Raw genomic sequence first — 22,964 nt, forward strand, 5'->3', positions numbered from 1 at the left:
ATGTATGACATCGGCGATAAAACTGGGAAATTGCTGGCATGGCTAGAGAGAAGGGACGAAGGGACAAAGGTACCAGATGGATAACGCAGCTTAGCTCCGGGGAGGGACAGGTAACAACTGATCCACGAGTGATGGTACAAACACTAGCGCGCCACTTTCAAACAGTCTATTCTTCAGCCTCCTGCATGACAGTGGAAGAGGCGTTGGCATATGTGAAAGATCTTGATATGCCCAAACTTACCCCTGAAGCAGTGAACACACTTGAGGCAGATCTTACAGTAGAAGAGCTACAGGCGGCAATCGGGACACTACAATCAGGTAAAGCGGTGGGACCGAATGGCATACCTGTCGAACTCTATAAGAGGACGGTCGGGATTATTGCCCCACATTTGCTCAATATGTTTACTGACAGCCTGCAAGTGGGCGAACTCCCACCGGATCAACGTACGGCCACCATAGTGGCTATACAGAAGCCGGGTAAACCTGCTGATAGGTGTACCTCCTACCGTCCCATATCATTACTTAATGCAGAGGCTAAGATCCTCGCGAAACTATTGGCGACTAGGCTAACACCGCACTTGCCGGAAATCATACATCCGGATCAGTCTGGTTTTATGCCGGGCAGAAACACGGCCCTCAATTTAAGGCGCTTGCACGGCGCACTGGCTCGGACTGAGTGTCTACAGGAACCGGCGGTGTTGCTGTCATTAGATGCGCAAATGGCGTTCGACATGGTCGAATGCCCCTTCTTATTTGCAGTGCTCCTGCATCTGGGTTTTGGGCCAAACTTCTGTGCCTGGGTCAGACTCCTATATACCAAACCAATGGCTCACATTACTGCTAATGGTCATATGTCTGAAGACTTTCCCCTGACGCGTGGCACGCGCCAGGGTTGCCCCCTGTCACCGCTGCTCTTTGCCCTGGTCCTGGAGCCTCTAGTGGCGTGGATACGGCGGGAACCAATGATACAGGGTCTCAAATGGTCAGATAGATGGGAGGATCGTGTCTCCCTTTATACAGATGACGTTTTGTTGTACCTGTCCTCCCCGAGGCGTTCCACACTGACCCTGCTCAATATTTGTACGATTTTCGGAAGGGCATCAGGATACACCATAAATTGGTCCAAATAAGTAATGTATGTGCTGTGCGGCCCCCCCCACCATGACTTCCCGCGGACTTCCCACTCCGGATAGCGGAGTGGTCATTTAAATATCTGGGTATATATATCACTGCGGATTCAGTGGACTTCTTCAAACGGAATCTACAACCTCCAGTGAACCGCCTCAAAAGAGATGTGCGTCACTGGGGTACACTGCCGCTGACTCTGTTGGGGAAAGCAGCGCTATTTAAAATGATGGCCCTACCCCGTTTTTTATATGTACTGGAAAATACGCCATATCAGGTACCACCCGCCTACTTCCGCACAATTGCGGCACATGTATCTGGCCTTATGTGGGGTAACGGACCGGCGCGCATCCCACAATCCAAACTGGTCCGTGGCTGGTACGACGGAGGGATAGCGTTCCCAAACATCCAGCTCTACTACTGGACGGCCCAGCTGAAGGTAATCAACCAATGGCTTCATGCTCCACAGTCGGACCCCGCGTTTAAGGCAGTTAGGGACATACTGGGTACGAGAGGTATGCTTTCACCTCTGTACAGCAGAAGACTGGCCCCGGGGCTCATCGGTCCTCTGAGGCAGACCGTCATCATTTGGCATGCGGCTCAGGCCAGGCTGGGGTGGCGCGGGGTTCTGACCCAGCTCACGCCTCTGTGGGATATAAAGCGTTTAGGTAGACTCAGGAACAGTAAGGGCTTTGACAACTGGGACAACATTGGTATCTCTACGGTGGGCAACGTGGCATAGGGCCGAAATAGTCCCATTCGAACGCCTTCAACAGCAATACGAACTAGCGCACTCGGAGTTGTTCCGTTACACACAGATTAGGCACGCCTTAATGTCAGTACTACCACCCGGTACTGAAGTTCCGGAGGCGTTGCCCATGGAGGATAGGTTGTTGACAGATTATATGCATAAGAAGGCCACGTCACTCACATACCGCAAACTAGTAAACATCCTGCCGGACCCAACGGGACCCTTGCGAGAGAAATGGTCCTGTGATGTAGGCGAGTTTGACGATTTGGAATGGCGGGAGGCACTGGCTTCGCCGCGGGAGGTGGGCATACCCTCGAGACTCAGGTTGGTGCAGCTTCGCATTCTACACCGATCATACTACACCAGACACACTCTACACTGGATAAGCAGAGTAGCACATCTGTTTTGACTATGCGGCTGCGGGGAGGAGGGTACCTTCTTTCACACAATATGGGAATGTCCCACAATCAGGGAATATTGGAAGCGGGTGATGAGGACAATGTCACAGTCTGTGGGAGTGTCATTAGTGCTGGAGCCTAGACGCTGTCTGCTGAATATATGGGAACCCAATGACCTCACTCGTCAGGCCCAGAGTTGGGCTACGCTGGGGATAATTGTAGCTAAATGAAACATAGCCCAAAAATGGGGGGCGGTGGAGGCGCCAACGCTGGTCGCATGGGAAAGGGACATGGATGCTGCCATGCTAGCTGAGCGAACGGTGTTTACTAGGCGGGGGTGCCCTCGTAAATGGAGTAAAATATGGGGGGCATGGAATAAATTCAGGGGAGGCATATGCGATCCACCACGAGAGCAGGATGATGGAACCTCGGACACAGACTGACAGGAGAGACCACGGGGGAGGACATATGGGGCTGTGCTGTTATAATGCAAAGAGGTGATTTTAAGGTGCTGCTTGTGATATCGTGTGATGTACTGCTCTATGCTGATGGAAAATTGTATACACAACTTTTATTTTGTACTGCTGCAAAGAAAATAAAAATCTTTCAACAAAAAAAGTGTGTCAGAGATATAGGTGCCGTCCGGATACCGGAGAGCCATTATATAGGACTGGCCCCTAGGTGGCTGTAGCATTCGAGCCCGTGTGCTCCCCAGCCTCTCCCCCTCCCCATACCGTCTGGCTGTAGCGTACTTCGCCAGGTAATGTGTTTCATGCTCAGCCGCTTCGTAAAAGTCTGCCAGTAGGGAGGCGTGGTGGTGCAGTTGTGTCGACAGCCCCTGCAACAACTTGGGCTTGATAGACCTCTGACAGTTGTTTTTCTAGTTGAAATAGAGTATGTTGCAGGTCATTAAGGATGCCCGCATGCTTGTAAATACAGACCCCTCCAAAGTAGACCTTGAAGGCCTCTTATGATGTAGCCCATAACTCTAATGTCCCTTTGTTTATTTCAACATATTTCACTATAGCCACTTGGAGTTCTGATCGGTATAGGTCATCGCGAAGCGCCAACTTGGAGAATCTCCACTGTCTCCCACCCCGGCCGCCCTGGGAATACGGAGCTTCAGAAGCATCGGGGAATGATTGTACAGGGTACATGGGAGGGGTTGTATGGAATCAATCCACAGAGTCATGGTGGGTGTAAGGAGCCAGCAGTCTAAGCAGGTCCAGGTGTTATGTTGTGCTGAGTAGTATGTATAGGCTAACAGCGTGGGGTGTTGGTGACGCCAAGAGTCAATTACAGCATGTGTCCCACTTAATTCTTCCATTGCGCGTCGGGATCGCGGTTTGGCGTTAGGGGTGTCTGCTGTACTGTCGTGTTGGGGATCGAGTTGTAAGTCAAGGTCTCCCCCTCTGCAGATGTGGTCTGCCTCCATTCGGTCAATCTGAACCTGTAGGTCTTGATAAAACTCCGGGCTATCTGCGTTTGGGTCATATACATTAAGTAGGAGTATAGTGCAACCCAGTAAAAAGCCCTCCACCAGCAGATAACGTCCCTACGTATCTGCACGCTTCGCCAACAGCTGGAAATGTACTTGTTTGTGAATTAGTATTGATACACCCGTGGCAAATATGCTATATATTGCACAAAGTACCAATGGGATTCCCATGCAAAGGTGTGAGGTGATGAGGGGAACAAATGTGTTATCCTGTAAAAAGGCAATGTCCACCTGGTGCCTCTGTAGATAGTGCAATACCTGCTTACCCTTGCGCGTGTTATCCAGCCCTCCTATGTTCCAGGTTACGAATGTACCATCCGCAAAGGGGTGAACCCTGTCATTTACAATCATTGCTGAGCTGAGGGATGGGAACAGTTGTTTTCTAGGAGCAACAGTGCAGTACCAACAGCAAAATGGATTACAAACTGCTGCAAAACTATCAAAAGCTCAACACACCTGTCTCCCTTCCCACTCCCATCCTCTTTCCCAATACTACAGGGAAATCCCAACCCCAACAACATTGCTAAAGTTTGGAACTTTGCAGTGTATTATTACACCCAAACAGTAAAGTGTGAACACACTTGGGGTGGAGGGTGGGGGTTAATAGGGGGGGATGCTACACATTTTCCCCACTCCCTGTAAAGAAAAAAAGTACTGATAAGCAATGCAGTGTGCCATTCACTAGGACACTAAACGTCAGCTGGAACAGGGGAAGACACGCAACCCCATGATCTAATACATCTCAGTAAAGTGGGCTCTCTCGACTACAAACGTAGATGTGAAGGAGTCCCTGCCAAACAGATCGATCAGAAGCTGCTCCACAAACCCATCGAGGTGGCCCTTGTTCGTGGATTAATGAATAACCAGGATGCGGATATTGTTGCATTTACTTCTGGCCTTCAAGTCTTCACTCTTAATCACAACTGTCTTTAGGAGTCTTTCAATGCGATCTAGCCTCTTGGCCGCCTGGGCCGATCCATCCTCGAGATCCGAGACCCTGCCCTCCACTATGTCGAGTTGCCCCTCATGGTGGTCCAGGCATGCCCCCCATCGTGTCCAGGCGCTTTTCCAGTGCGTCAAAGCGAGTGTCCAGAGCCTTAAGCCTGCTCTAACCTCCACTTTAAGGGCTTTAGCCCCGGCCAGCACCGTAGTATGGGTATCCGGCAAACTCCCTCCTTTAGCCATCCCCAGAGCACTTGGTCTTGTCAAAGGTCAGCCGGCACTGCTTTGGGTCCCCCCGGACCATATTCCGCCAGTGAGTGGGATCGCAGCTAGGGCGGAAGTTATGCGTCAGCTCAGGCCACGTGCACTCCTAAATACAGCAGTTCCAACAGTACAGCATGCCTGTCACAGCTCAAGCGAAGAAAATGGGTCCTGTACCTGAAATGGAGGCAGCTGTGGTTCCATGACCAACCAGGAAGGGGGCTCCAAACAGCCGGCAGTAGGTCCAAACGACTAGGGGCCCAGCCATACAGCTGCCCCCAATCAGCAAGGCCCAGGTGCAGTCAGTAGGGCTATGTTATGAAGCAGCATCTCCACACACCGTGCATGCATAGTAGCGAAGACAGCCCGGCAGAGTTTGTCAGCCCCCCAGACACTGCAAATCCAGCAGGGCCGGCCTCCCCTGCCACCTGAAGGGCTGGTTTCACTGCTGTGACAGGAGATGACAAAAGACACACAGATGATGGACGGAATGCAAAGCAAATCAAACATTCACCCCCAGTCAAGAGATCTGGGTTAAATCCATCGCTCTTTTGCTCACCATGCCACCCCAGACTGGACCTAGCCATATGCAAATCAGTCTTGACCCTGTGCCTCATGCAAACAGTCAAGCCTGAACTGCCAAACCAGATCTTCCCTGGACCGGAAACAAGCGGTGTGGGACCGATTTCAGGGCATCACCCCATATCAGCCAGGCTAGCTTGACTCCAGTGGCACAGTGAGCCCGGGACCCACGTCTGGGCATACCCAGCGCACTCAGGGCGAGAAAGCAAAAGACACATAGATGATGGACGGAATGTAGAGCAAATCAAACATTCACCCCCAGTCAAGAGATCTGGGTTAAATCTATTGTTCTTTTGCTCACCATGCCACCCACAAGATATGAGCCGCATGCGGGAGCGGGCCAAGACAGCCGCCTGTGCAGTTTCTCTTCCTAGGTCCTGAGCGCCTGGTTTTTCATGGTCTCCTCTTTACCAGGTATGTAGGCCTCCGCCGATGGGTGCAGACCTTGTATTGTTAATGGACATTGCTCAAGAGAAATCTCAAAAAATATGTGAAGCTTTCGAATAATGGGGATGTGAAAGCATGCATCCGCCCAATCTCCCGACGGTCTTCAAAACAAGAAGGGGCAACTCAGTATCCCTCAGAACCTGGGCATGTATATAGAAACAAACAATGGTTCGATCGGGTGTAGCTATTTCTTTGTAATTTACAACACTCATGTAAACAACAAATCAACTGATGGCGCAAAATTACGGACAAAATTCAACATTCATTTGTGGTTGAAAAAGAGAATAATTTGCTTGGATTAGAAATTTTCAAACAAAAAGTTTTATTTAATGCAATAATTACCATAAGAGAGGGCTGTCTAATAACTCAATCAATGAAACGGTGCAAGTGATAAATATCTACAGGGATCTTTTCCACCGATTCTTTGATCAGAAGGGTGCTGACCTACAAATGAAGCAACTCGGGATCTAGGTATTCAATCTCTTCTTGGGAGGAATGGATGAAGGCGATGAAAGGAACCTCAGGGAATAGCAATTTTGCGTACTTGGGAGCATGAGATCTCGCTTATTTTTCTCAACTCTACCACATAATTGCCGATGCTTCCCTCTACTGGAGTAGGGAATGATAGAAGGGGAAGGGAGGAGTCACTTCTTGGCAGAAGTTTTTGTTTGCTACCTCTTCTTTTCATGGTCTTTCGATGTTAAAAGTACATTTGATGTTGCTGGTGCTAATGCTGCAGCCATTGACAGGCTTGAACTCTCTGCTGTTGGTTACTCCTGTTGTAAGGTTAGAACAATTTTTTATGTTTTTTTAAGGCCAACCACCTTTAGTGTCTCCAAATGGGCCTTCCAGCTGCATTTTGTTGTTCACCAAACAGAGTGGTTTCTAGAGAACAGAAGGTTAAAAATCCTGTTGAGCTTTCAGGTTTAAACCAGTAAGGCGAAGTCAAGAAGACTGAGAAAGAGCCAAGCCAACACACTAAGCTTTGGGTGGGCAAGTTGGCAGAATCAGATACAAAACTAAAAACGTCTCTGGAGACTATCATCCTCTCCTCGAGTACCTCTAAGAAGGCTTGCATGACTTCTTGAGGACATTTTTCTTGAAACTGCAGAATGTCTCCACAGGAACATATCATGCTGACCGAGCAGGGCAGTGGCCCTAGCTGCTTTTAAGATAGTCACTAATGTTCCAATGAATCTTCTGCCAACAATATCCTTTTTCCAGTTCTAGTTTTGAGGCACCATTGAGGATCAAGTTGGATGTCATTATCCTGCTACAGCTATTAGAACAGAGTCAGTAGGCAGGACTGTCCACAGAGAGGATAGGATTCAGTTTAGGAGGCTTGTACTTCCGCAAACATGCTAGATAAGACGTTGCTACTGCTGGGGTGAGAAAAAACTTCATCACAGGTTCTAACTGCCCTGGAATCAAGGGCACCAAATGGCTCTCAGAAGATCAATGTAGCAGGGTATCAAAGATTACTTAAATCTTTGGCTGGGTCGTTGGGATAGGGATTTTATGTTTAGTAGCACCAGTCACCAGGACTTCATTGAAGGTGGTAATGCCTACAGGTGAAATCCTTGTAGACGCAGTCTAAGAGGGTCAGAGAGTATTGCAGGGCTAATGAAGAATACAAGTTGGTGCAATGCAGAGATTAATAAGTTACTTATCTTCAGCAACACTCTTTCTGATGAATACTCTATCTGTAGATTCCTCACCTCTATAGTATCCCAATCGTCAGACTGGATCCAGAAAGTTCTCCCAGCAATGACTCCTGTGTGCCAAGTGGTGTCCCTGTGTGGCAACACAATGATCTCTTCCCACTTTTTACCACTCCATCACTTTCGGAAAGTGTTGGAGCAGGGCCCCATGTATGCACCATCACTGTGCCCTGGTGCCAGTTTCTTAATCATTCTACTTCCACACCCTTACACTGGGATCATGGTAAGCAGATTGTCCACTTTGAAAAAGTCCTTTTCTGCAACACTTTACCTTTCTTGGTACCACCACAACCAACTAGGAGATGTTCGTACACGAGGTGGAACCTTCAATGGTCAATATAACTCTCAAGGCTCTTTTACAGTCAATGCTAATGAAGCCTCTTTTCTTTTGAAGAGTGTGGCCATATCACAGAAAACCGTAGGGTAATTGACATGAAAGAGTAACACCACTTTTGTAAAGAATGTGTTTGGGGCCCACAGCACCAATTTTTCTGCAAAGAAAGCAATGTAGGAAGGGTGCACTAACAGCACCTGCTGTTCACTCACATGCATGCAACAGTGATGAAAAAGACAGTTTTGATTGTCACCAGCCATTGGTGACAACTATGCATGGGCTCGAATGGAGTGCACACAAGGAACGAGAGGACCAAGCTGAGTTCTATTGTGGCATGACAAAAGGTTTCAGAGGAAACATGTGAGTCAGACTTTCGAGAAAGTGCATTGCAACAGGTAACTTGAAAAGGAAAGGCCGATCTGGCAAACATAAAAAAAAGCCAAAATGGCCAACATGTAACACTTAATTGTGTCCATTGCAAGACCTTAGTGGGCCACTGACAAAACAAACCACAATACATCATTAGTGTAGACTGAAGAGGATCAAGATAACATATACTATACTAGACCACAAACCTCTAGCATACAATGTAAATGGTTTAGGTTTAAGAAAGTCTGCCTGCAAGGGAGACATCTACTACCTCAGGCAGCCAATCAAAGGAACTCCACTGCCACTGCACAATCTCCACACTAGGAGGTGTAGGTTGCAGAGTTTCGCTTGCTGACTGAAGCCCTGTTGCTGAGATAGGAGATCCTCCCATTGAGGTAGCCGCCTCAGAGGGCAAAAGTTCAGGGACAAGAAACCTGGGTAGCACACCCACCTGGCCCAATCCAAGACTATCATGATGACTTGGGCCCAGTCTGTCTTGATTTTCCTCAGAACTCGAGGCAAGAGTTGCTATGAGGACAAAGGCTGGTGCCCCACTGTCACAGATGGAGGATAACTTCCGGTGAATCTCCTGGAGGAACCTCTAGAGCTCAAATATTGTGACACAGCAGGTTTCGGCAGTAGGAAACAGATCTAGCCAGGGATGTCATGAGCCACCTCCAGATGGAGATGGCACCTGTAGTCCGCCAGCTGATGCCTGATCAGCGTTGTCATTCATTCAGAGACCCTGCAAGGTGGTTGGCCTCCAGAGAGATATCCTGGTGGTCCATCCATCTCACATGGCACAATGTCTCCTGGCACAGGACCCAGAATCCCACTCTGATCTGCTTGCTGCATTACCACAGTCATTGTATTGTCCATAAGGACCTACACCAGGCTCCCCATGATATTCGTCAGGATAGCTTTTAAAACCAACTGGATGCACAAAGTTCCAAAAGATTTATATGGAGGTGGGGCTCTGCTGGAGGCCAGCGACCTCTGATCTCCACCTTTCCCAGGTGACCCTCCCCACTACAACAGTAACAAAACTAGCACAACCATGAAGTCTCCATGGGAAAGTGAGAGTGGCCTGCCGCAGTCATATTGTTGTTCATCTGCCACTGAAGATCCCAAGATGGTCTCTTGAGAGAGCTGTATGGAATCTGGGAGAGATCCCTTGTGCTGTGCCCACTGAAACCTGAGGTTCCATTTCATTGTCTGCATATGGCATTCGGGACAAGGGGGATGCACGAAGCTAAGAGCCCAAGAAGCCACAGATTCATCCTTACCTAAATGTTCCAGACTCGCTGCACTGGGGGAAATGCCTTGCATGCCACAATATCCAGTATAGAAGCCCATCCTGTGAGTCACTGGAGACCAGTCAAGTCAACATTGGAGGTCAATGCACCCAATACCTCTTTTAAGCTATCTACTCAGTTGGTTGTTGCTCAACTCCTAGAGCTAGGAGCTTCAGGTTCTAGTCAACATCGCATGTGTGGCTTCATGCAGAAAACCATACCGAATAAGGTGATAAACCACCTACAGAGCCAATAGAATAGCAATCATGACCGATGCTAGGGAGGTAAACAGTATTAACAGCCTGCAGTTTAAAGAGCATGAAAAGATTATGCAGTAACATGGGATTGCCTGATCTTCATCTGGATAAACAAGCAAGTGTCAGAAGTCCGTCTAAATCACTGGAGGAGTGGTAGAAGGCACAATTCATTATATTTCAATAGAAGAAAATTCTTACAGAATGTCTGGGCTCAACATATTTTTAAAATGGTGAGAGGCAAAATGAGGATTCGGTTCACTTAAATGGCAGATAATCCTTGCCAAAAGGAATTTATGGGATTGAGTGAGCTTGAGTTCATTATTTTTTCTACTTAACGTGCCCTCAAAAAGATGTCCTTTGCGATTCATTTAATGCAAACCCAAAAATCAATCAACTGGAAGGCTCTCCAAAAGACACTAGTTCAGCTAAATCGACAATAGTCCACAAACAACTGGAAGCTTGCCACACAGCTGAAGCCCTAATCATTCAAGCCCTTTGAGGTCGCAAAAACAAGATCACAAGTCTTCTAACCTGTACTGCCAAGGCATACGTGCAAAACATTTTATCAACAACTTTGGAGCTTTTAAGTAATTTTCTAAACACAAAACGCACTATTTATTTTGGATGCTTTGAAAGGAAATGCGATTTTATGCCGGCAGTTGGTCAACATTTGCATGTTGAGAATTATCATTATTTATGTTATTTTAAGATCACGAAATGCTAGTAATAAGATAGCTGGCACTCCTTGCTTACCAGTTCCCACTTATACTGCCATAGTATCAAACTTTACTTTCATCCTGTGTTGTTAAAAATATGGATATGAATAAATGAAACATAGTAGCATAGTGAACTGAAGGGTCAGGAAAGGCATGTCACAAAAGAGCAAATCCAGTGGTCTAATCTGGAAGACCTGAAGCTGGTAGTCAAAGTAATCTTCCAATAACTACCACGCTCCAGGCACACTACTACAAACTTTATGTTCTGAATTTTTGTTTTGCACAAAGCTGCTACCAGCCATTTCAACAACAGGTAACAGAGTGTGCTTGTAGCAACAAAGGTGATAGTATCTTGATTTCAGAATGTTCTGAAGACAAGGCCAGAATGTCCTCAAATGAGGTTGCATCTATCATAGTCTTGAGAGTTGAGGTGGGGAAAGTGTTTTCTGCATAATCCGTTCTGGTGAGAACGCTCCTTTAACAGAAAATCTGAATGAGAAGACATGAATGCCCCAAAAAAAGGACTATGAAGAGTGATTAAAAGCATCCCAAGCAGTTGGGTTGTTAGCCTTTTGTGCTTGAAACCCCCACCTATATACAATCTTTAGCTCATATATCCATTCCAAGTGTTTGATTTGGAAACTGTGAAGATATTTTATGGATCTTTCAAGGAAACTGCAATGATTACAACTACTATCCTCAATAACCCTATTTCTTGTTGATACCGTAATTGCTCAGTCTTACAGCAGAAAGCTATAGACTCTGAACATATCATTAAAAGTGCCTGAATGTCTGTTATGGAGATGCCCAGAGGATAGGTTATTTTTTTCTAGATAATGCTCTGTTTTTTTAAGACTCCGAATTTAGGAGATATAAGTGACAGTTAAATAAATATGTATTTTATTGTTTAGAACTGTACTATTTTCTTACTTTATTGGGGGTGTTTATGGAGTATGGACCTTGCCCTGAGCACTGTATAAAGCTGCAGCAGGATGTGTACCAGCTATGGGTTACAGAAGGGATGCAAGAACGTTTTAAACAAGCATTGGCATAGTCAATAGGTCTCGCCTTTGGGACCTTATAAGTGTTTAGCATAACTAAATACTTAGAAGGTCCCAAAAGTGAGACCTATTGGCTATGCCAAGCGGCCGTGCTGCCACGAAAGTGATTGCGAAAGTTATCGTGGTAAAAGTGGCGCGCGCGCCCGCCCACATGCACTGTAGCTCTAGGCTGGCCTGGTAGCACTTTTTGGAGCCCTCTCAATAAGTCTCGCCAGACCAGCGCATGCGCTGGGTCAGGCGAGAACTAAAAACTGGCAGCAGGGGCTGTTACATGTCACCGTGATCACGACTCAAAAGGGTACAGAAAAGGAATGAGTCAGTAGTTACACGGCAGGGATGTGTCTTTACAATGTTCATGAAGCACTGTGGAGAAGGAAAGAGTGTGTGGTTAAAGGGGAAGGGTGAGCCACAATTACTGGGTAGAGGATGAGAAGACCGTTTACAATGCACTAACAAGACAAAAACTATTACAGATTTAGAACAATAATAAAATTATAGATTGCGAAGACGTTGCTAGCAGGCATTGACATGGCAAAAGAAACATTTAAAACAGGCTTTGAGTATTTGAAGTATGACCACGAAATATACATTAAAAGGAGGGAAGTCAAAAGAGGCATAGCATATTAAATAAACTGAACCACTGGACAACTGACAGGGACAGACGTGAGAAAAAGCCAGGAAGATTTGTGAAATTGAAGAAAGTCTATAATGAAGATAGCATAGAGCTAAAATGGCACATAATTCGCAAAATCACTCCTGCATTTAGCAATCACTGTGGGTTTTACTTAGCTAACCAAGTGCAATTAGGTAAGCTATTAGTCTAAGTCTACAAACATACATTGCGAGAAGCGATATACAGCACTATCCATTCATCTACAAATCTTCAGAATCAAGACTGAGACAACCTCACACATATCCTCACATTTGGGGAATGACAAGGTTTTTTGCATTTACATCTCTTCAACCCATACACATCTGCAAAGGTAAATATACGAACCACATAGGTGCTGACAGTTTCAGTAACCACACTTCTGACTGGTATTCTCGTGCTTCCAGCAGGCGGCTGGGCAGGGGATGCTGGTAGAACTGGAGGAAGTATGACAGGTGGGGGAGGTGGTGTTGGCAGAGGTGTAGGTGGTGGAAGAGCAACAACGACAGGCAAAGGTGTAGGAAGAGGAGGCGTTGCATGAACTGGTGCAGGTGCAGGAGCAGGCGAGGGTGGCAGTGGAGGCGTCTTGGCAAGACTAACAGTAGTTGTGGATTTAGCCTCTGTTGCAGAGACCACTTTGCTGATGACTCTGCCAAAAGAGAAAAAAAATTATAGGTGATTAAGTCAATATTTTCTTTATGAAAAACAAAATATTTTGTCCAACATAGCTTTGTTTTTAAACCAAATTCCAGATCATATGACACGATGTGACTTCAACAGACTGAGAAGCAAGGGCATAAAAAGTGGGAGATAAAATTGCTAAGTGTGAGCACGTTTTAATTTCGTTGCTATTTGCAAACCAATGTTTAAGCTCAATTGATGAGTAAGGTGGTGGCGGGGACAAAGGTGCAATTTTCTTCAGTGCCACCTCCTGCATAACCGTAAGACTCACAGCATGCAACCAAGGTGAAAATAATTTACTGGGAACCAGTGTGCTGGCGTTACAAACTTTGATGTGTCAATGCTGTAGTCTAGATTTATGCTAATACTTCTGTTCAACAAATTGCCTTTTTCAATCCCTCTTTTCTTCACTCATTTTACTTTTAATAGTGATGCCGAATTCCTTAAGTACAGTGACATGTCACGATCGCACCACAACTTTAGAAATATGGCAGGCTGTGGAGGTGAAGTTGGTAGAGGTGGAGGAAGAGCAACAGCAGCAGACAAAGGTATAGGAAGAGTAAGCTGAAAATCAAATCGTTTGAAATTTAATCAATCAGATTACTACATCCAAGATCCTAAACACAAAATGCCAAATATCAGACAATAGTAAGACCATGGTGGAGCTCAAATCTTTGTCTTCTTTATTTTTGTATTTGTTCATAAAGTGATTAATTGTGTCAAGTGGCCCTGGACAAACAGAAGCAGAAACAGAAATAGCTAAAAGCGCAAATGCAGCATTCATGGTGAAGCAGATAGTTAACATAGGATTCACACTTTTCTAAAAAGCATGTCTTTGATCCGAAGGCTCAGAGAAGTTTTGAGTTATGGAAGACTTGAAGACCTTCGTAAAACTGTCAAACAGATCCTTTCAGTTTAATAAATGCTGCAGGTATCGGCCCTGTAAAAAGCAAGCCTTACCACTCATCCATTTGAGGTCAACATTAGTAACCAGCATTGGGAATAAAACACCCGAAATGGAACTATGTGGTGTAAGCCATCCATGGTGGACATTCCGAATCCAATCCAATCCAGGTTCTCAAACGATAAAACTGTGCCAACTGAGTAGTGCTATGAGCATTAGGCCGACATTCTGTAAAAGGAGCCATCAGGAAAATGCCCTGGGCATATATTTGCCAATTAAGGAATCATACGAACTAAGAGAGGAAGGAACAGGCACACGGTACACTCATCTTCACCGGAAAGGTATTAGAGAACCAACTAATGTACTACCTTCCAGAAATAAAGCAGATGAGATGATTTCCTATTAAACAAACCACCAGTCAAAACAAAATATGTAACTTTTTTTTTGATTTGGACGGAACAAATTAATTAATGCCATGCAGAGCAGGAGCCATATCTTTGGTGAACCACAGACAGAAGACGACTGTTCAAGATGATGCATTCAAGCGAAGAAAGAAAATAGGAGCATGTAAGCCTATTTATAAAACTCACTGTAGGAAAAATAGTTCATCGGTTTATGCTCATTTGCAAGTGTATTGTAAAGCATAGGTAGCTTTACAGCAGCAGTCTAAGCTGAGGAGCACAATAAATAAGACTTGAAAATCACTCACATTTTATCTTGTAATGAAAACAAGGCAACTGATCTTGCACGTAGAAGCAAAACGAGCACAAGAACCACAGAAATTCAGCAAGAAGCCAGTCTTCTGTGGTGAAATGTAAATTACCCGAATGGACAGACCCTACCAATTGCGTGTACTTAATCTAATGTAGATTAAGTCAATTCAACATGGCAACAGCACGTGACACGGAATCACTCAAACAAAAACGTAAACGGGCAATGAAAACAGATCTAAAAGTACAATATGGAACACAGAGTTCAATTAATTGAAAGTACATTTGAAACGAAATCCACAAAATGGGAAAACAATAGGCAATAAAAAAATATGATGTTTCTATGACATGGCAGTTAGAACCCGCACACTCCGTTCCTATAATGAGAAAGGAGCTGAACGTTCAGAATATCTCAGTAGTAATTAACAACAGGATAATGGACTACTAAAACTCTTGGCCTGTGACCCATAACATGGAATCCTGGCATGAGAAATGTACAGTGTGATCGCAACCAGAATAGGGAACTTGTTGCTATATGCTCCTCGGTGCTCTCTGTATTGCCATTAACTTCATCACCGCCAACTAACGAAGTTATTCTGACAATAATTTGCACTCTTCATGCGTCAGACTATGAAGACCAAACATTGACAGTTATGGCAGTTGAGACAATCCGTTCTGTAAATTAACATTTTGCATAGGATTTGAAGCCTTGAAAGCCGTTGCTCTGTATTTTTATTTAATTTCTCCTTACAAACGTCGTCTGGTCTTTGGTTGGAAAAATTTTATAAAAATAAAAGCAGCACTTTTCAATGAAATCTAAAGTAAAAATTAATAAAATGAAAAGTAGTCAGAAGAGCTGGATGACATCTACATTCGTTTACTACTATCTTTGTTTCGCAAAACTGATTTTTACCTAAGGGGTAAGAGTTAGAGTGCAATTTCATTCCGAGGATAATTTAGAACATATTCGATTTTAACTGGATATGAGAAACCCTCCATACTACTAGATACCCAGCATTAAATTATGCCCGTTTGTTTCTCAGTGATGATGAATTTCTACCGAGTCTTGAAGTTTAAGTATAACTAAAGAAAAAGTACTTAGTCAGTTAACAAATTTCTTTCCATGGTAGTTATTGAGCCATTGATGCACACACTCCAATTTTAGGCCCCAAAGACGCTTTTTAATGAAAGCATTAGAAAAACGTTAAACAAAATATAATGCAGAAAACCTTTTGCTACACTTAAAATTCTGAATTCTTATAGCCACAATATTTAACTCCTCCCCTCCCTTTTTTAAACTTAGGTAAAGTGTTGGGTCTTTTGGAACCACAAAGAATTGACATATCAATGTTCTAGCTCTTGAAGAACTCTTGCGTCCAGTTCAAGGATGGAATGAGTAGGTGGAATGTTGTCCTGGACAGGAAGATGCTCATCACAGGGACAAAAGAATGACATTCACTAGACAACTGAAGCAGGCTCACTAGATGGAAGTAGCGAAGGCTTGTCAGTAAATTACATGCATATCAAGATTATTCCATAAATTAACCTCAACTGCTCAGTGTTTCCTGATTAAGATGGCCCAAAATGGGGAGAGTTCACAGGTCCTATAAAGCCAGTCCCTCTTGGTGGGAGGTCTATTCTTTTCCAGAAGTGCACTATGATATGGACCAGTTTCAGGGTTATTTGTGTGTCAGGAGGACACTTATAATATCCTGCTCCTTGGTGCAGGAGATCCAGAAATACCGTTCTGGGATTCCTTAGAATATAGTCATAAGACTTTCACCTCTTCGATACCCTCATTATCCTTTTTAATCTAATCGAACCACATGTGCACCGCTCAAATTAACACAAATTTCACTATACTAATTCACCATCAATCCTTTTTTGGTTTTCAGAGCAGTTTGCTACTCGCTGAAAAGCGCTTTGACGCTTCGTCAGGGGTAGTAAGCGCTATATACATATATAAATACAATTAAACATATAATTTTAAAAATGAACATGTGCCTTTCATACAATGCAGCAGCTGGATCTCTCTTATGGTGTGGTGAATATTAGCAAGAGCATCAAGTCAGTGATTTGAAACGCTAATGAATACTTTGCCCTCTTAACATGTACAGGAAGTGCCACGTTTTTAGAATCTTACATTAAAGGCTATGCAAATACGTCCTAAATGATTTTTTTGCTTTCAAAAGTGATTCTGGAACACCTGGTATCTCTAACAGCCTCAGACAACTGGATACAAATGCGACATTAACTAAAACCTAATTAAGCTATTAAACGTTGGACTTATTTAAAAAAATATATATTTCGGGAAAAGACTTAGCCAACAAGAATACTGCATACATCACCTGCAAACAATTTGCTCCCCCAGTTTAAGAGCTCATCAATTGCAGATGATTCCCATAGATATGAAAGTTCTGGAGAAAGATCTTTCAGACAAGTGACTGCTGAAAGTACAGTAATCTGTAAGGGGAGGTGCGAGTACTCAGTTTAGAGGAATGATTAAAGATCATGCAAGATTTACTCTAACCTGAATAGTTTGTGTCCCAAAAATGGACTGTTTCATATTCACATGGTTTTGTACACTTGTCATTCTGTGAATCATGGAAATCACGTTTTTAAGCTCTTGCTTAGCAAAATAAACAGCTTTAAATTTGCAGAGTTACAGTTTAACCATGTGCATATTATGCCTTAAATCAATCATGGAAGAATACTCACTATTGGTGCAAATTGTGATAAAATGCTGCATGTAACTTCTTAGTTGAATTGAGATATACTCTGCATAAATACCACGTAATGGCCTAAACTTGCTAGAAACCTCAAATCCTTGTGCGTCTTTGGGTGAGGACAGACCGCCTGCAGAAAAGGGCAATCTTCATGTGATCACCTGTCTCCTGGTGAATATGTGCTTCGAATTCCAGAATGTTACAGCCTGTGCTCTGAAAAGCTGATCCATCACACTTGCAAAATTAGTGAAAATATAAAACGCTTAATTTCATATTCTTAAGGATCTCTAGGAAGGAGATGGACAGTTGTATGAAAAAAACATGAAGAAGGCTGAAGTCACAAGTGAACGGCTCTGTATACAAATTTGATTTCAATATGTTGACTTTTAATTTTCCTTAAAACTTTGAAACTGGATGGGTGCTGGCTATCCTTTTTACTACAAAATTCCTAATCTTAACGTGAAAACCCACATACAGAAAATCCTTTGCACCAATGTGTAGTAATCAGAGTTTGGGAGGAGTATGTGAAATGTGCACTTAGAAATAATTTGAACAACCATAGTTTCCAGCAAGGTGTTTCCAGTTATGTTGAACAACTGACATTTATATTATATTTGCTTGATCAGTTACATATACACACAGTAACAAGTTCAGCAGGTTCCAACAAAAACAGGCAATCACTATAGACCAAAATACCGCACTAAGAACTAAAACACATGTTCAATAACCTTGATGACACAATAGTTGCTGGCAATGTGCAGTCTGAAAAAAGACAAAACAAAGTACAATGAACTATGGTTAACTTCTAGTTTATGATAACATCTATAAAAAATATTTGGATTGCTGAACTGCATATACAATCTTTACTTGGCATGAAAGATCTTTTGCAAATGAGCCACACACTATATTCTTAGTAATGCAAATGATTCCATTCCACATGCTCGAACAGCCAAGTATTACATTTTGACATCACATAGGTTACCAGGAAAAAGATGTGATGACTTCGATTACCTGACCATGTACGCAACAGCAAATTACATCATGCTTGCCATTTTCAATGATGCTAATTAAGCACTCATAAATGGCTGCTAAAATAACAACCGAACCATGATCTTGCATGTGGTGTAATAAATGGTAATGTTAGTTGGGCAAATGGAAGTACTGAAACAATAAAAAGATTTGGAAATTATATAAAGCCATTATTTCTCAAATTAACCACAGTGTCTTCTTAGTGTCAATGACATTATGTGCTATTGCACAAAAAAGGACTGGAAAAGTGCTGATACTATCCCTATCATATTTAACAAGTGCAGGTACTGAGTACCTGATAGTACGCTGCCCATTTAAGGCACTGGTACTTCTGTATAATCACTTATAACGAATTCAAAATGAGGCAGATATTATTCATTATATATACTTGGGCATCTTTGACATATGTTTATGTGCAAGCTAACACATTACCTTGTTCAAGGGAGTTAACGACCCATGGACATCTTTAGGAACTAAAGTTTTAGGAGCAAAACCATGGATCATTGCATTTTGTTTTGAAATTGTTCACGCTGCATTGCATGTTTTTATGAGCTAATAAAGTACTATCCTGAAAACTTTTTAACCTTGGACTTATTATTCATTGCATCAAACTCCAGCACCAGATTGCACAGGCAAGGTCCCCTCCCTTCAGACCCGAACAAGCAAAGAGAGCACCCGAGTCAAAGACCAACAAATCTGGATACAAAGGGGTAGAAGGTACGAGCAAAGAAAGACACTCTGTGGGCAGAGCAAGAGTCCTTATGGGGATTAAAGGTGTCCTCCAGTGCTAGCGCACTCAAATCCCCACGACACAGTAGGGCGACAGGGAAAGTAACAAACTCCCCAAGTGTATTAGACATTGCACTGGGCCATCGCACAGCTCCAGCGTATGCTATAATCTAAACATACATATCCTGAGGACAAATGCCTTTTGAAATTGCATATGCGTATATGCAGAGAGGAGAAGGAAAATGGTCCCTTTGCCAAATCGCTCTGTGTTGCATGCAAAGTGGCCTGGAGAAGTATTCTAATGAAAGCCACTGAAGAACAGCACAAGTTATAGCAGAACATCCCTTCTTTGATGTCTGATACAATGTGCATTCCAACCAGCTTCTCAGACGCCAAGTAGAAGCTGAGCAATTTGCACTTAATAGACTATACACCAATGTAGTTGAGAAAGCCTTGGGGAGTTAAGTCTAGACATTAAAAGAGAAGAAGCTAGTGTTTCAATCAGGTTAGTCAAGCAGTAGAGCAGCAGAGAGTTCTAGGTCATTAAGGACATCTCTAACAAACCAGTTCTAATGCTCAACCTTAAAGATGGGAAAGAACAATTAGATCTCCTTAATGTAGATATCAAAATTTGGCCAAATTTCTAGGACACAGGCTATGCAAGGTAATGGTTTCTCCAAACCATTGCTCACAAGCGTGCTTTGTCCTGGGACCATCATCCAGGAACCATCTGAGGGCCCTCGCTCATTTGTTAGGGAAATTCAAAGACTGAGGATGATATGCTTGCCATCTCCCTCAATGCTGAAAAAGTATTTTATAGAGTGGAAAGGGGTACCTTTTCTGAGTAATGGATAGGTTTGGTCTGGGCAAGGATTTCAGCACGAAGGTAAAGTGGCTTTACCAATGGTGCAGATAAATTGTGAGGGAACTGTATCCTATCCTAGATCAGAGGTTGCCCTATGTCCCTTCTTTTCCTTCTTGAATCAGAACTACTGGCATTCTCCATTCGGTCCTCACAGTTAATAAAAGGTCACCCCTCCCAATCTGGACAGATAAAGACTTTCCTTTAACCTAACGATATACTCATAACAGTTGCTGATCAGTGCCTATGTGGATGTCCTGGATTGACTCCTTTTTTCCAGCGGTGGCTCATCCGTTAAGGCGGAGGAGCGTTGCCCCACTGCCTTTTTTTAGCAGTGAAAGAAGGAAAAATAAATTGATAATAGCGGGAGGACTTTGTGGACGGGACTGCGAGGACCAGCAGCCCCGTAATTCCACTCAGCTATGTCCTCTTCCCGCCCTTTCCGCTAGCAGCTGGTATATAAGCAACTAACTGCCCCGCTACGCGGTCGCGCGCCGGGAGAAGCCCGGGACAAGGGCGGGACCGTTTGTGGCCGTTAGTGGCCGGTTGAGGCCGGGCCGGCCCACCTCCATTGGCACTCTGAACCTGCCATTCTTTGTTTATCTGTGTTTTGTGCTCCTGTAGCTGGAAAAAATGAGCAGGATAAACCCCTCATTACCCCCACATGCCCCTAAGCAAAAAGATGCCTCAAACCAACCATTACCTAGCCTGACTGCAATTGACCGCATGCTGCAGAAAAATATAGGGGTGGTGGTTAACGCCATCGAAAACACAGAACGCCACCTTTCCCTTCCTGCCGGCACCTTCCCTCCCCCGCACGCGTCCAATACCTCGTTTCTTACTATTAACTCACAGGATTCGCATTTGGCCCCATCTTTTGTGGCCTTACCAGGATCCCATCCTACTTCTACAATACAGGACGCTGTCCCTATCCTGGGCAACGAATCCTCAGATTCTATGCCTGTTCCAACCAGGTTATCGCTGACCCCCACTCCTTTTTTTAACGATCCTGCCCCCGATTCCTTTGCTCCGCTAGGGGATCTTTCCACAATCTTTACTCGTGAGATACCTACAACCCCAATTTTGGTCTCTCCCTCGCTGTTAAGTCCAACTATCTATACACCGAGGGTAACAACCAGAGGGCAGAAGGCTAGGTGTAGTTCAAAACAACCCAATAGGGATGGGCATAACGTAAAAAATTTAAAAATGGCAAAAATACCTAAATGTACTTCTGGCGGTAATAAACGCAAGAAAGCCGCTCCTAACCCTATTGCTACGAAAGGGAGTAAAGTCGACAATAACTTACCTAAGCCCGTACCTATACTATCCCATGATAACGGTTCCTATGTCACATCAGTAGAACAACTAGCCACCCCATTACCTTTTTTTTCCATCTAGTGAGGGCTTTTTCGAAAAAATCGAGCATCTCATGAAATCCTTAATGGCTCCACTTCTGGAAAGGGTAAAACGTATAGGCGAAAAAATAGATAATATGGAAAGAACAATGAAAACTACTTCTATCAGTACAGGCCAATCGGTGGATAACACACATCCAAAGATTATTCCCACACAATCAAGTTTAAGGCCCCAAATAATTGGTTCTGATAATAATAGACAGTTATCATCTGCCCCTAGGCCTTCAGCATCTCTTACTTTGACGAACACTGAATTTACCGTTAATCGTCACTTGGCGGCCTTGGGGGCGATTGAATCTATGGAAAAAGGGGTGGGAATTTCACGTAAGGATATTGAATCTGCAGGACGAACGACTAATATCCCTGGTGTTCCCAGGGATTGTCCCGTGTCAGCCACTTCGAAGAAGCCACTTCCACATATTGACTTACCCCCACAATCATTACCGTACACAATAGTTTTAGTTGGCGTTCCAGAGTTACCACAAGGAAAATCAGAAACTTTCCCCGAGTTAAGAAATAAAGCTGCTCATTGGCTTAATAAGAACAGGCCGTTGCCACCTAATATATCCGGGGAAATATTGTTTGCAAGAAGACTAAGTTGGCTGGGCTGTAGAAGAAAGGACATGATAGGGGACTGCATTGTCATAAATTTTAGAGACAGGCGAGTGATTCATCACATACGCAACTTTTCCCCTTACTGTGGTAATACTGATATTCAAGCTAGGGACTTGACTTTTTTCTACCCCCAATTTCCTCTCCCCTTGCCACCTACTCAATCAAGGGACTTATTAAATTTGGATTGGATAGAAGGGATCAGACCACGATATAATATCCCGACCTCTAATTATTGTGACCAGCTTTCCGAACTGGAGAGAGTGGATTGACTCCAGCCGGAGGGCTTGATAGCAAAGTCTACGAGTATTCCGTCTATTTCTGGCGTATCGTCGGATTGTCTGTCTCAGAGTGCTGACGAGATTGAAGTTCTTCCTTCACCCATTACCCAGATTTCCAACCACGAGGTTTTTTTGGGAATGGACTTAAAATCTGTGACTCAAAAGGATGACCCATCTCTTAAAATACTTTTCTGGAATGTTGCCGGTCTTCGTACTAAGGTTGCGAATGACATTTGGCTTGCTTTCATACGTGGCTTTGGCCTTTTGTGCCTCCAGGAAACATGGGCTCCTTCTGAAATACATCTTGAGGGTTTCAAAACCTATTTTTCACCAGCATTACCTTCTTCCTCTGGTAGGGCAAAGGGCGGTTTGACCATTTTCGTATCTAACACCCTCCGATTAACATCAATAGCCCCTATCAAGTTGGACGCAAATTTTTAAATTCTTATTCTTTATTTGAATAACAGCAAAGCCTTAGTAATTGTGAATTTTTATAACAATCTCACTGCGGATGGCCTAATGAAGGTAACTAGGGAAATACACTCCTGCCTTGAAGAACTATTTACAAAGACTCATAAGGAGTTAGTTTTAATCTGGGGCGGGGATTTC

The 22,964-nt window shown here is 43.9% G+C and overlaps 1 protein-coding gene across 2 annotated transcripts in view; it reads right to left on the bottom strand.

Annotated features, from left to right (window-relative positions):
* TAF3 (TATA-box binding protein associated factor 3) overlaps nucleotides 1-22,964 on the bottom strand; it is a 626,060-nt gene that overhangs the window by 48,856 nt on the left and 554,240 nt on the right. For both annotated transcript variants that reach the window (XM_085653532.1, XM_085653531.1), the window contains one exon: nucleotides 12,755-13,055. In XM_085653532.1, coding sequence (XP_085509658.1) covers nucleotides 12,755-13,055 — 301 coding nt within the window. The remainder of the gene's footprint in view (nucleotides 1-12,754; nucleotides 13,056-22,964) is intronic.

The sequence above is a fragment of the Triturus cristatus genome, chromosome 4_1 (assembly GCF_964204655.1).
Source record: "Triturus cristatus chromosome 4_1, aTriCri1.1, whole genome shotgun sequence".
Lineage (NCBI taxonomy): Eukaryota > Metazoa > Chordata > Amphibia > Caudata > Salamandridae > Triturus > Triturus cristatus.